This window comes from Oncorhynchus mykiss, chromosome 22 (genome assembly GCF_057628025.1).
Source record: "Oncorhynchus mykiss isolate SJ-2025 chromosome 22, ASM5762802v1, whole genome shotgun sequence".
Classification (NCBI taxonomy): Eukaryota; Metazoa; Chordata; class Actinopteri; order Salmoniformes; family Salmonidae; genus Oncorhynchus; species Oncorhynchus mykiss.
This window is the reverse complement of record NC_143043.1, coordinates 15,041,053-15,055,864: the sequence shown is the minus strand read 5'-3', so window position 1 is coordinate 15,055,864 and position 14,812 is coordinate 15,041,053. Positions and strand designations below refer to the sequence as shown.

Below are 14,812 nucleotides of genomic sequence, written 5' to 3'. Positions count from 1 at the left end.
TGATTGCAATTCAATATTTCAAACGTATTGCTCACAGCAAGAACTGGCAAATCTAGTGCAGTCCTTGAAGAGGAGATGCACTGCAGTACTTAATGCAGCTGGTGGCCACATCAGATACTGACTGTTACTTTAGATTTTTACCCCTCCCCCCTCTCCTTTGTTCAGGGACACATTCCATTTCTGTTAGTCACATGTCTGTGGAACTTGTCCAGTTTGTGTCTCAGTTGTGGAATCTTATGTTCATAGAAATATTTATATTTATGTTAAGTTTGCTGAAAATAAACGCAGTTGACGTTTCCTTTTTTGCTGAGTTTATATATATAGAGAGATTTATATAGAGATTGATACTTGGGAGTCAAAAATATATAATATTGTCAAAAATGAATATTGTGATATGTATGATATGTAACTGTATCCATTTTATTCTCCATCACTAATATTTAGCCTCCAATGGAGGTGAAAGCAGCAAATGAAATTGAGCCCAAACTGAGAAAAAGTTATTTGAGAAAAAAAAGAAAGTTATACTGAGAAATTATTTGCAACTGCCTAAAGGTGTTTTTGAATGAGTAGCTCATCTCTGGCACTCTATGAGGTGAATTGTCCACCGCCAACCGAATGACAAAAAGCAGGAGAAAGAACAATGCTGCATTATCCATGCGGGAGGCCATTTCCTACACACTTCTGATAATTGAGATGAAAACAAGCACCAAGAGAACGCTAGCTGTGTGACGACCCTCTCTCTCTCCAATCAATGTAACTCTGTTTTGATTGCTCTGTGACATAATCGTCACATCTTCTTTCACTGGCCAGATTTCATCTCATAAGCATTGCCTGGACGTGCTAGTTTATTTCTGTACTAGGGCGATTCCCTGTAAAAGATACCTGAGCATGCATCAATCTCTCTTCCACCGCCTGAAGCAGACATTGCCCTCGGCATGCCACTGTCACATGTGAAACCTGCAGTATCACAGCATCTCAGAGTGGAGAAGCTCAGCCTGGTGCGTCAGCATCTGGATGAAATCCGGGAATTGCAGTATGCTATCAGGTGCGTTGAGGAGGACAACCAGTACCTCAGGATGGAAGTGCGCAGAGTACGAGAGGAACTGTCCACCACTGTCAATATAAGACATCACCAGGAACCTGCAGAAGGAGCTACAAGATCTAAGGCAGGAATTGGTCAGCCACCACCACCAACTCCTTAATTCCAGTATAAATCAAGGACCCAGTAAACTGTTGAACAAGGACCCATCAACAAACCAAACCATCCAACCAATCCAACTCAGCTGACCCCCTCCACCCCAGTCTCACGGCCCGTGATTGCTCCTACTCCTGCCATCCTCCACATAGAAGAAGAGAAGAAGCCTGACATTGTTTTGATGATGGATTCCAATGGAAAATGAAAAGAGAAAAAAAGAGTTGTGGCAAAGTTGCGGTGCCCCACATCTGAGAGAGCCATGGATCTCCTGAACGTGGCCCAGCTTGGTTCACCGAGCCTTATCATTGTACATACTGGAACCAATGACCTGCATGCTCAACAGGAGATGGTGGTTACATCACTTGGGAGGGTGTTGGAGCAGGCCTCTACCACCTTCCCTGATGTGATGATTGTAATATCCACCCTGCTCCGGAGGAGAGATGTTCAACCTGCCACCATCTAGAGGATAAATGCCAGCTTCTCCTAGCACTGTGCTAAATGACCAAATGTCAAATTGGCCCAACTTCCCACCCGTAGTTTGGACTGCCTGTATGATAATGTACATTTGCTCAAAGAGGCTGTCCCCACCTTCGCCAGGATGTTGCTCTGGGTGGCCAGTCCACCTCACCCCACAGGAGCAGCAGACCAGCCACCAACTCCCGAGACAAATCAGACGCACGTTTAGACCTGCATCCAGTGGCACCTCACAGAGACTGGAGAACAGCCAGCAAAACTGCCCACCACACCACCTTTTACCACTTATCTCCCAGGAACTGCATGCAGATACACTGAGCTATGCTCAAGCTGTACGCAGTCAGAGGCCCCACACAGAGTTTGGAGCATCGCCGGCCACACTGCCCTCCACACCACCCTCTTCAATTCCCCTTACAAACTCCTTCCCATGTTACCAGACCAGGCCTGCCTAGGCACAGCACAACCAGACCCGCCTCAGCACAGCACAACTAGACCTAGCCCCATCACAGCACAGCTCTACCAGGCCCACCTCAACTCAGCTATACAGTACTCAGCACCGACCACTACCCTAGGGTCTGGCAAAACACTGTTGAGGGTAGTGCACCACATGCTGCAGTACACCATGTACTCTTCAGATCATCAACACTCATATGCTGAGAGTTTGGAGCTCCATCAGCCACACTGCCCTCCGCGTCACCCTCCTCAAATCCCCCACAATCTCCTCCCAGGCTAGGTTTGGTTACCCTCCCTGATCCCATCCCCAGGACAGGCCTGGGACCATAGAAATAAAAATGAATAGAATGGGCTTGGAAGCTCCTAACCCTAGCAACTGACTGCTAAACTCGTGTGTACACTTGCAATGGCTTCCTGGTATTGTGATGCAATAATTTCCATGGTATTTAGACATTTTCTATTAATTGATGACGGATTGCCACAGTAATGTGGGGATGTTCATTCAAATAATGCTAACTGATGTGGCTGACGCAAAGTACTTTTTGTAACGTCAGTATGTCCATTTTATGTAACATCAATAATTCTTCTTATTTGCTTTACTTCTCCAACATGTCAACATTAGCAAGAGGCACTATAGGCAGACAAAAGTTCCATTTATATTTTGTTTGTTCATTCTGTGAGACATTTAAGTTGTGATTTTGCATGCACATTTAACGTCCATAATCGCTGGAATCTACCACTTTCGAGTTTTGTTGTTGTATTGCCAGGACATGTGTAGTCACACACACACACTTTCATGCCACAGCACTCACCAGGACTCCGGCGACGATGGATGCAAGGGTATTTCTCCTCTCCCCCCAGTCAATGCACTCACACTCCGGCATGCGGAAGTTGTCCAGGAACCCTGCCATCTTCAGCCCTTCTGACCCCTGTGGTCAAACCTTACTGTTGTCTCAGTCAATCTCTAATATTCCTTAGATAGGTAGGTAGCCCTCAGACTGTTGACACTGACACAGATGAACGTTAAGCAGTAATCTGCTGTGCTGCTTCTGTACACTTGACCCTCTGGGATTGGTTTGTCAATCAATCGAGTTTGTTGCCTACAAAAACAAGGAGGTAGGATTATTGATTCTGTATCAAACTCCAATATTCACATCAAGCCCCTAACGTTACACTTGATCGAGGTAGGTCTAGAAACTTTCTTGGCCAGCTTCAAAATGGTAATCATATTGCACTCTAGGTGGAACTTTCCACACAATGTTTACCTATCCAATCCGTTTTATCCATTGGGGTACATAGCTAGCCATTTAGCAAATACTATTGGCTGTGGGAAGAGCATAGGCAATGTGACAACAATAAGTGCCAGCAAAAGTTAGGTAGTTAGCTAGCTAGTTAGCTGTTTACAGCAACAGACTAACGTTAGTTAATTTAGATAACGTTATTTAGCTAGCTAGTTAAACCTACAAATGTCAAGATAGCCATGAGTAGCACGTACATCTTACATTGCGAACTCAACTGCAAAACAGTTAAATATTGTATTATTTTAATTAACAGAATAAATAAAAGCTAACAAGGTTTGTTTCATCTATCTATCTAACGTTATCTAACTGTTAACGTTAGCTAACTTATCAGATAACGTTAGTTATTATTATTTTGCACTGATGCAGTGCCCTGCTCTGGTCCACCTATCCAACAAACAGGCGCTTTTTGGCAAAAAGTGCGTATACATGTCTTGAATGTAACCATATTACTCGTAGAAAATATAATTTTGCTCACCTCAATGGCAATGTTTTCAGTTTCATTTAGCTAGCTGTGCTACAACGACGAGGATGAAGCGACGTTGTATCAGGAAGCGGGCTAACCAATCAAAGTAAGGCAATCACAGCAAAGTGACCAATCAATTTTCGCTTATAGAAAAGTGAACGTAAAGTGTCATTTGTAGTGCAGGAATGTGGGGTGAAAGTCAGGACACGTATTACAGATCATCTAGCTGTATATACAGCAGAGCTGATGGCCATACTGTTGGCCTTGCAGTGGGTAGAGGAAGTCAAGCCAGACAGAGTAGTTATTTGCTCTGATTCATGTGCAGTGCTAAGGGGTCTCCAGTCCTTTATATCACGTAGCAGACAAGACCTGCTTCATGAGGTGCTACAAACAGGAGTAAACAAATGGGTATACAGATAATATTTACCTGGGTCCCAGCTCATGTGGGAGTGGAGGTGAACGAAGCAGTTGATGTACTGGCTAAACAAGCACTAAGTAGTGGGGATGTTGATGTGGTAGTTTAAATGAGCAAGGCAGAGGCAAAAAGCATGATATGGAGAGTGATGGAGGAGAAATGGCAGGAGCAATGGAATAGAGATACCAAGGGCAGGTATTTATTTCAAGTACAGAGGAAAGTTGGGGAGGGGAGAAAGGCAGGAAGGGACAGAAGACAGGAGGCTATATTTACAAGATTAAGTGTGGGACACAGCCAGTTGAATAAGACCTTACATAGGAAAGCATCCAACAGGAAAATGTGAGTATTGCCAGGAAACAGAGACAGTGGAGCATGGGGCGGCAGGTAGCCTAGTGGTTAGAGCATTGGACTAGTAATCGAAAGGTTGCAAGATTGAATCCCTGAGCTGACAAGGTAAAAACCTGTTGTTCTGAACAAGGCAGTTAACCCACTGTTCCTAGGCTGTCTTTGAAACTAAGAATTTGTTCTTAACTGACTTGCCTAGTTAAATAAAGGGAAAAAATGTTATTGATACAGTGTGGTCATTATTGTAAGGAAAGAGAGAGGATGAGATCTACTATGAGGGAGAAGGGGTTACAGGAAATTAGTTTAAAGAGTATATTTCATAGAACGTCTTTAGATATAGTCCCAAATATTATATTTGTTTAAGAGTAACGGGGCTGGCAGGATTTAGTTTCTCCTTTTTTCTGGCCCACACTCCAGTACAGCTCCAGTACAGCAGGTGGCGGAAATGCACCATAACGTTGGATGCCAACCGCCGATAAACCCCACCGAAGAAGAAGAAGTCTTTTCACGCCACTTCGATACAAAGTTATTTTTGTAGTAGGTTAGGAGAGGATTTTAGCTAACCATCACTATTTCCATCATCTTAATATCAGTATTGTAACCTAGTTAGTTCTCAGTTCCCAACCTCTTTCGGTTACTGTTCCACAAACTGAATGTTGTTCTGCCCGGAGTAGCCCTGAAGTACCCCCTTGTGCATTTTACCAGTAAACCTATGATCTCATGAGTTATCAAGTACCCTTGGTTGGGAACCACTGTCCTAAACTGCTCCGAAAAAGTCACTTTGGTATCGAAGTGGCGTGAAAATAGTGTTTTCCCTTTGCTTTCAAATTGAGACTCAAACAGCTTTGTCTTTGTTGTATAAAGATGTGTTCTAGTCATGCTACCACCAGTTCTGGCTTCTTTTATTACATTTTTTATGTCCAGGTTGTCTAGGATATAACATGTCTTGCAAGAGGAACCTGGTTCAACATCAAGATAGAGTCAACAAAGCTACATGTATTATAAATAAATGTAAACATCCATTACATGTGTTGCACATGTATTAATGGGATAGGTGTCCCACTAGCGGGACAACTTCTGGTGAAACTGGAGGGTGCGCTATTCAAATAAATAATCATAAAAATTATGGATATTAAACATTTAGGTACATATAAGTGTCTTATATCGGCTGAAAGCTTCAATTCTTGTTAATCTATCTGCACTGTCTGATTTACAGTAGCTATTACAGCGAAAACATGCCATGCGATTGTTTGAGGACGGCGCCCCACATCACAATATTTTTCCACCGGCACAGGTTTCATACATTCACAAATAACGATTAAATATTCACGTACTTTTTGAAAATCTTCCTCTGATTTGTCATCCAAAAGGTCCCAGCTATAACATGCAGTGTCATTTTGTTTATCGATTTGAGTAATCCACTCGTTCAACATGCAGAGAAAGGAATCCGAAAATCTACCCCTAAACTTTGTTTCAACAAGTCAAAATATGTTTTGATTTACTCCTCAGATACCCTAAAATGTAATCAAACTATAATATTTCTTACGGAAAGAAGTATGTTCAATAGGAAATTGATTTTAGCAGGTGCGCCCTGTCTTCATGGCGCGTGCAAACAGCACAAATTTCCAAGACTGTGTCCCTGTTCTAAAACTGACCTTTCTTGTTTGTTTTTGAAGTTACAAGCCTGAAACCTTGAACATAGACTGCTGACACCCTGTGGAAGCCATAGGAATTGCATCCAGGGAGCTCATTGCCAATATGACCAAAAACATTCTGGTTGGTTTTCTTTGGATTTCCTCCTACCATATATATTGTGTTATTTTCTCCTAAATTATTTGAATATTTCTACAAACTTCAGAGTGTTTTCTTTCAACTGGTACCAATTATATGCATATCCTGGCTTCAGGGTCTGAGCAACAGGCAGTTTACTTTGGGCACGTTATTCAGGCGGAAATGGAGAAAAAAGGGGCCTAGCCCTAAGTTAAATAGTAAACAAATCATAATAATGTGTAAATGTCAAGTGTGCTGTCCTAGTGGCACACATCAATAACATTCATCAGTACAGATACAAAATGCTTCAGAGGCAATCATAACAGGTGAAATCGTATGATTAACCTGGACTTTGACTCTCCTTCCCTCTCTTCAAGTCATGCCTGTGCAGTGCACACCACACTCTTCCCAATGAGTCATGACATTAGGGGGTTGGTCAGGGGAGGGGTTAATATTTGTTTTGACATAGAGAAGCCACAGCAGTTGACAGTGCTGGAGAGACTAAAAAACTGCTTTTTGTATTTCATCAGACAATTTAGCTAACTACGTTGTGTATCTGTGACATCTCTGTGTGAAATGGTGTGACTGATCATCAACTGTGAGTCTCTTTTCAAATATCTGCTACTAAATTCACGTTTTATTAGATATACCAGAGACTTATATTTACCAAAGATAAGGCTCTGAGATAGCTAGGCTATGTCAGTGATAGCAACATGAAAATGCATAATGACTAGATAAGTTCTCCTTAAGGCTTGGCAGTGTTTTCCTGCCTTGGTTTTACAGTCAGCATTACAGCAGTGCCTTCCCTTCCCTGTCTGATACACATTCCCTCTGCAACTACCCACTTGTATAAACACTTCAAAACAAGTGTACAGTAAATAGGTCTTGTGACTTGCTGAGTGAATTGCAACTTGGGTGGAGTTGTCGTAAAGGCCATGAGGCTTATGTGGAAAGAACAGAAGAGATGGGAAGAGGATTCAGATTGAGACAAAGAGACAGGGTCTATTAGAGTTTGCGACACACTCTTTTCACACCACTTTGATACAGCTAACCCTAACCCTTTCCTAACCTAAATCTAATTGTCCTTACCTGTTACGTTAATTATCCCAACCTGCTGTGTAAGTTCTCCTAACTTGCTACGGAAAAGTAACTTCAGGTCGTAGCTGTATCAAAGTGGCGTGAAAATAGTGTTTCTCATTAGAGTTTGCAACTGAAGCATGAGTCAGCATATTTCTAAAATAAATAATACCGAAGGCCATATGCCTTCAGTATTCCCCATTCAAACCTGTATATTTTGTCATTATGAAGTACTTTTAAACCCATTAAATATGTCAGTTAAATTAGTCCTTCACTCTTCAGCAAAGTAGGAGGGGTGCTCACTGCTCAACGACAATGACAGGAATCAAATAATTGGGCTTATACACAGGAAAAACGTAGAGTTCTATGGTACTATAATACATGGTGTTGGAGCACTCAATGAAACATGTGGATACACTTTATTTGAATCCTCTGTCAGTGTTACATAATGTGATCATAACACTGACATAGCCGTTGGAATATCTAAAGTCATTTGAGAGAAGCTACATGACTGTTAACCAGTATATGTAGGCCCACACACTACCTGTTGAATTCTACTTCACATATACATGGTGTTCATTCAGGCACACTTTTCAAGGAGAGAAGTCAATAGGTGTGGAATTCTATTTACACTATAACAAATGCTGGATTGAAAACCCAATATGGGTTCTTTTGTAACCCAGCGCTGGGTAAATATTGGACAGAACACACACTGGGTTGTTTTTGACCCAGCCAGTTGGGTTGCTTGAATCACCCAACATGTTGGGTTGTTTGCATTACCCAAAAATGTGTTAGTTTAACCTTCAGTTGAATATTTTTTTACTTTCATGCTGGGTTGACTTAGCAGCTGTGTCTTTTTTAATGTAACTGTCAGGTTATTATCCGGAGGTGTGGCTTGTTAGGGGCGTGGCTTTCTTATAGATCTTATTGGCCACCCGGGAGAGTACATTTAATTCCTGTTCATCATGTTAAGTTTACTGCAAATTAAAAATGTCCTTACTTTCTTTTGCATTTTATACATTCTTCTAGAATATTAAGACTATTTATTACATATTATAATAAGGTGGTATCTATCCCAACAATGGGATATGCGTAGGCTTTTATGCAACATACATTTCTGTAAGCCTCAATGAAGCTGAAAAAGTGTCAATGTTCAACCTTAACATGTAATAAATATACAACAGAACAGATGAACATGAATGACATTTACTCTCACGGGTGGCTAAAAAGAAATATCTGAAAGCCACGCCCCTACTAAACTACATCTCTAGTCTTCTGTTCCCCTGGGTCATATCTCAATAAATCGCAGCACCAATAACCCAGTATTAACAACCCAACCTTGTTATTTTTAAAGAAAACAACCCAACTAAGTGAACAAACTCCTGCAACCCAGCAGTTTAGTCAATCAAACAACCTACCTCTGGCTCAGAAATGCTGTCATGAACAATCAAGGGGCTTTCATTGAGCCTTATTATTGAATTATTCAATAAAAGTATTCAACTATTCAGAGTGAGCTTCAATGATGATAGCTAGGTCAATTCCATCTAAACAACCGTGGACATACTGTTTCGGTAACGTCTGCCATTCATATAGTCCTGATTAGATTCTATACCGTTCATCTCCTCAGGGACTTTTCACCCAAGGATTTTGGTCAGGACTAGCTATTGAACAAGTAGGCTACATCTGGCTTCCTGAATCCTTGAGTCTGTACACAGAGTTATCATTCATAACTCTCTGGTTATTAACACTAACAGTAGGGGGTATTTTACCTCACTGTGCCTGGGGCTGTTGTTGCATGAAATACCGCAGCCTGCAGCATATATTCAATATATGTAGTTATAATTGAAGAGTTTATTTACGATTCACTATATCATATTTTCACAATTGTGTTTTTTCATCAGAAATGATTGCTTATGTTTGTGAAAAATATGAATGCTCTCAGATTTTTCATTCACAGTTTATAGAAACATGTGTTTTTTATGCAAAATGATATGCACTGTTTAGCTGGAATGGAATGTTCATATCTTGTATATTTGTCTGTGATGTGGATGTCTCACTTAGCTTAGCATAAGATGAATGTACTTACTATAAGTCACTCTGGATAAGAGCATCTGCTAAATTACTAAAATGGTCAATGTAAATGTTATACATAAAGATCTCATGTTACTTCCTGTGTTGAATTATAAAAAAATATATATATAAAACATTTGATGTCACAAATGTATCTTTATAAATATAAATAATGTAGTTCGTTTTTAGATTTGACTGTGTTAAACCTAGCAGTACTTAATTTTTTTTACGGGGTAGATCAGCTTTAATATTGCTGACAGATTGTAGCTTTCATCAATGCATTTGTCTGCATCATTACCAATTCCCCATATATATATATTTTATACCCAGTACCAGTCATAAGTTTGGCCACACCTACTCATTCAAGGGTTTTTCTTTATTTGTAATATTGTCTAATAGTGAAGACATCAAAACTATGAAATAACACATATGAAATAATGTAGCAACCAAAAAGTTGTTAAACAAATCAAAATACATGTAATATTTGAGATTCTTCAAAGTTGTCACCCTTTGCCTTGATGACAGCTTTACATACTCTTGGCATTCTCTCAACCAGCTTCACCTGGAATGCTTTTCCAACAGTCTTGAAGGAGTTCCTATATATCCTGAGCACTTGGCAGCTTTTCCTTCACTCTACGGTCTAACTCACCCCAAATCATCTAAATTATTTTGAGTTCAGGTGATTGTGGAGGTCAGGTATCTGATGTAGCACTCCATTACTTTCCTTCTTGGTCAAATAGCCCTTACACAGCCTGGAGGTGTGTTGGGTCATTGTCCTGTTGAAAAACAAATGATAGTCCCACTCAGCCAATACCAGGTGGGATGAGATGTTGCTGCAGAATGCTGTGGTAGCCATGCTGGTTAAGTGTGGTATGATTTCTGAAATAAATCACTGACAGTGTCACCAGCAAAACACCCCCACACCATCACACCTCCTCCTCCATGCTTCATGGTAGGAACCACAAATGCAGAGATCATCCGTCCACCTACTCTGTATCTCACAAAGATAAAGAGTAGGTGTTCAAACTTTTGACTGGCACTGTATATGGTGCTGCATATTTCCTTTATTATTTTCCACTAACCCAACCACCCCTCCCCTAATTGGAGTAAACTAATGAAAAACAAAACTTGGGCTTCTACTTCAGCTTATACAGTTGAAGTCGGACGTTTACCATACACCTTAGCCAAATGCATCCAGTTTTTCACAATTCCTGGCATTTAATCAGAGTAAAAATTCCCTGTCTTAGGTCAGTTGGGATCACCACACTATTCTAAGAATGTGAAATATCAGAATAATAGTAGAGAGAATTATTTATTTCAGCTTGTATTTCTTTCATCAAATTTCCAGTGGGTCAGAAGTTTACATACACTCAATTAGCATTTGGTAGCATTGCATTTAAATTGTTGAACTTTGGTCAAATGTTTCGGGTAGCCTTCCACAAGCTTCCCACAATAAGTTGGGTGAATTCCTCCTGACAGAGCTGGTGTAACTGAGTCAGGTTTGTAGGCCTCCTTGCTTGCACACACCTTTTCAGTTCTGCCCACAAATGTTCTATACGATTGAGGTCAGGGCTTTGTGATGGCCACTCCAATACCTTGACTTTGTTGTCCTTAAGCCATTTTGCCACAACTTTGGAAGTATACTTGGGGTCATTGTCCATTTGGAAGACTCATTTGCGACCAAGCATTAACTTCCTGACTGATGTCTAGAGATGTTGCTTCAATATATTCACATAATTTTCCTCGTCATGATGCAATCTATTTTGTGAAGTGCACCAGTCCCTCCTGCAGCAAAGCACCCCCAAAATGATGCTGCCACCCCCGTGCTTCACGGTTGGAATGGTGTTCTTCGGCTTGCAAGACTCCCCCATTTTCCTCCAAACGTGACGATGGTCATTATCTGGGATTGATTTGCACTTTTCGCACCAAAGTACGTTCATCTCTAGGAGACAGAACGCCTCTCCTTCCTGAGCGGTATGACGGCTGCGTGGTCCCATGGTGTTTATACTTGCGTACTATTCTTTGTACAGATGAACGTGGTACCTTCAAGCGTTTGGAAAAGGCTCCCAAGGATGAACCAGCCTTGTGGAGGTCTACAATTTTTGGCTGATTTCTTTTGATTATCCCATGATGTCAAGCAAAGAGGCACTGAGTTTGAAGGTAGGCCTTGAAATACATCCACAGTTACACCTCCAATTGACTGAAATTATGTCAATTAGCCTATCAGAAGCTTCTAAAGCCATGACATAATTTTCTGGAATTTTCCAAGCTGTTTAAAGGCACAGTCAATTTAGTGTATGTAAACTTCTAACCCACTGGAATTGTGATACAGTGGATTATAAGTGAAATAATCTGTCTGTAAACAATTGTTGGAAAAATTACTTGTGTCATGCACAAAGTAGATGTCCTAACTGACTTGCCAAAACTATAGTTTGTTGAGAAGAAATTTGTGGAGTGGTTGAAAAACGACTCCAACCTCAGTGTATGTAAACTTACGATTTCAACTGTACATACTGTATATATTTTAAACAAATACATGTGTGTCATACCATGATTAGATAGTGAAAAAACACACTGATGGACGACACAAGAACGACGGCTATTTTAAGCTCGGGGGTTAGCTTTAGGGTTAGGGTTACAGTTAGGTTTAGAATTAGGGTTATGGGTTAGGTTTATGGGTTAGGCGTTAGTTACAGTTAGGGGTTAATGTCAGGGTTAAGGTTAGGGAAACTAGGATTTTGAATGGAAATTAATTTTAGGTCCCCAAAAGGATATTAAAACATATGTGTGTGAGAGTGTGTGTGCATGCATGCATTGGTGTGACATGCACACACACACACACACACACACACACACACACACACACACACACACACACACACACACACACACACACACACACACAGACAGTGTGAGGGTTGTACAAAGCCGAAAATCTGCAAAGAGATGACATTTAACAAATCAATTCCTCTTTAATGTAGGCCTACTGGTGTTTTTCATTCTTTCTATGCAGCGTGGAAGGAGGAGGGTATGCAGAAGAATGGACAGGTGGAGCCGGTGTTCAAACCCCTGGTAACGGAGCCGGAACCAGGCCTGGAGGTGGCAGAGTGTGCGTCTGGTGAATGACGTTAGAGAGGGACGGATAGAAAACAGGAGAGAGTGTGGAGGAAGGAATGAGAGGAACAACTGTGTAAAAGATGCACTGACTCAGTTGCATTATTATCTGTATTCTGTAAGACTATAGCAGTAACCTCATACGTTGTCCTATAACATGCTATGGAGAGACGGCCACTGCATTAATTTATGCTTGCTCATTTCAGGTCAGTATGAGGAATTACATGTACTGCATGTTTTCTCTGGCTCAGTATGAATTTGTATGACACTGACCTTGCACATACAGATGCATTCACCTGCTAGTACAACAGATCACATTTACTGTGGAAAAATTATTCACACATTAGGTGCACACACACACACACTCTTCCCCTCCCACTCCTCTCCTGTGGCCAGGTCTCTGTCCACTAGGGTAGTTGAAGGTCAGAGTGAAAGAGTAACAAGCAGCAGCAGGCAACGAAGAGCATGATTGCCTGGACATCAATTCCCCACCAGAGGAAATGCCCAGGCAGGAAGACAAAAACAAACCTTCTGCTGTTCATAAAGATATAGCCTCTATTTTTCACTGTATTCTGGGAGATGTGCATTTTCAATAAACAAAGTACTCTTGGCTCCAGTGTGTTTCTGGGTTTCATCAATCATTTTTTAAACATTGAGCAGCAAAGAGCACACACAGCACATGACTTCCATAATACATATCAGGATTATTGTTTAATAATGTGTTGAAGTAAAAAAATGAAGAAAAAAAAATACTCTCACATAGACGCATATGCACACTCACACTCCCGCTATCTATCTCCCTCCCTCCCTCTGTCTCTCTCATTCTCCCTCTCGGACACACCATTTTTTATCAGTTGCATGCTTAGACGAAATACACCATATGAATAACATTATCTGGTGTGGGTTGACAACACATAATTACATTGCCTTCAGAAAGTATTCCTACCTCTTGACTTATTCCACCTTACGTTGTGTTACAGCCTGAATTCGATATGGACTAAACATATATGTATATATTTTTCACCTACCTACAAACAAAACCAAATAATAACAAAGTGTAAACATGTTTTTATAAATGTTGGCAAATTTATTGAAAAGGAAATACAGAAATATCTAATACATATGTATTCACACCCCTGAGTCAATACTTTGTAGAAGCACCTTTGACAGCGATTACAGCTCTGAGTGTTTCTGGGTAAGTCTCTAAGAGCTTTCCAAATCTGATTTGTGCAACATTTGCCCATTTTTATTATCAAAATTCTTCAAGCTCTGTCAAAATGGTTCTTGGTCAACAGTGCTAAACAACCACTGAATGGTTTTTCAGGTCTTGCCATAGATTTTCAAGATGAATGTCATAACTAACCTGGCCACTCAGGAACATTCACTGTCTTCTTGGTAAGCAACTCCAGTCTAGATTTGACCTTGTGTTTATGTTATTGTCCAGCTGAAAGGTGAATTCATCTCCCAGTGTCTGGTGGAAAGCAGACTGAACCAGGTTTTCCTCTAGGACTTTGCATGTGCTTTAGCTCCATTCTGTTTATTTTTTATCCTGAAAATCTCCTCAGTCCTTAATGATTACAAGCACACCCATAACATGATGCAGATGCTTGAAAATATGGAGTGTTCTATTTGATTTACCCTAAACATAACACCAGGCATTCAGGACAAAAAGTGAATTGCTTTGTCACATTATTTGCAGTATTACTTTAGTGCCTTTGTTGCAAACAGGATGCATGTTTTGGAATATTCGTATTCTGTACAGGCTTCCTTCTCTTCCCTTCGTCAATTAAGTTAATATCGTGGACTAAATATAATGTTTTTGATCCATCCTCAGTTCTCTTATCACAGCCACTAAACTCTAACTAAACTCAGCAAAAAAAGAAATGTCCCTTTTCCAGGACACTGTCTTTCAAAGATAATTCGTAAAAATCTACATAACTTCACAGATCTTCATTGTAAAGGGTTTAAACACTGGTTCCCATGGTTGTTCAATGAACCATAAACAATTAATGAACATGCACCTGCGGAACGGTCGTTAAGACACTAACAGCTTACAGACTGTAGGCAATTAAGGTCACAGTTATGAAAACTTAGGACACTAAAGAGGCCTTTCTACTGACTCTGAAAAACACCAA

At 40.6% G+C, this 14,812-nt stretch overlaps 1 protein-coding gene and 1 long non-coding RNA gene across 2 annotated transcripts in view; one reads left to right on the top strand and one right to left on the bottom strand.

Moving 5' to 3' along the window:
• The window catches only part of LOC110501420 (transmembrane protein 50B), a 14,790-nt gene extending 10,581 nt beyond the window's left edge, over positions 1-4,209 (bottom strand). Inside the window, exons 1-2 of the mRNA XM_036958776.2 lie at positions 3,899-4,209; positions 2,935-3,222 (exon numbers count right to left, since the gene is read on the bottom strand). Of these exons, the coding sequence (XP_036814671.1) occupies positions 2,935-3,033 (99 nt within the window). The 5' untranslated portion in view covers positions 3,034-3,222; positions 3,899-4,209. The remainder of the gene's footprint in view (positions 1-2,934; positions 3,223-3,898) is intronic.
• Positions 4,210-6,867: 2,658 nt separating this feature from the next.
• Positions 6,868-13,293, top strand: LOC110501418 (uncharacterized). Its single transcript, XR_002470213.3, has 2 exons — positions 6,868-7,014; positions 12,577-13,293. It is a non-coding gene; the product is annotated as an uncharacterized LOC110501418 (long non-coding RNA).
• The last annotated feature ends 1,519 nt before the right edge of the window (positions 13,294-14,812 follow it).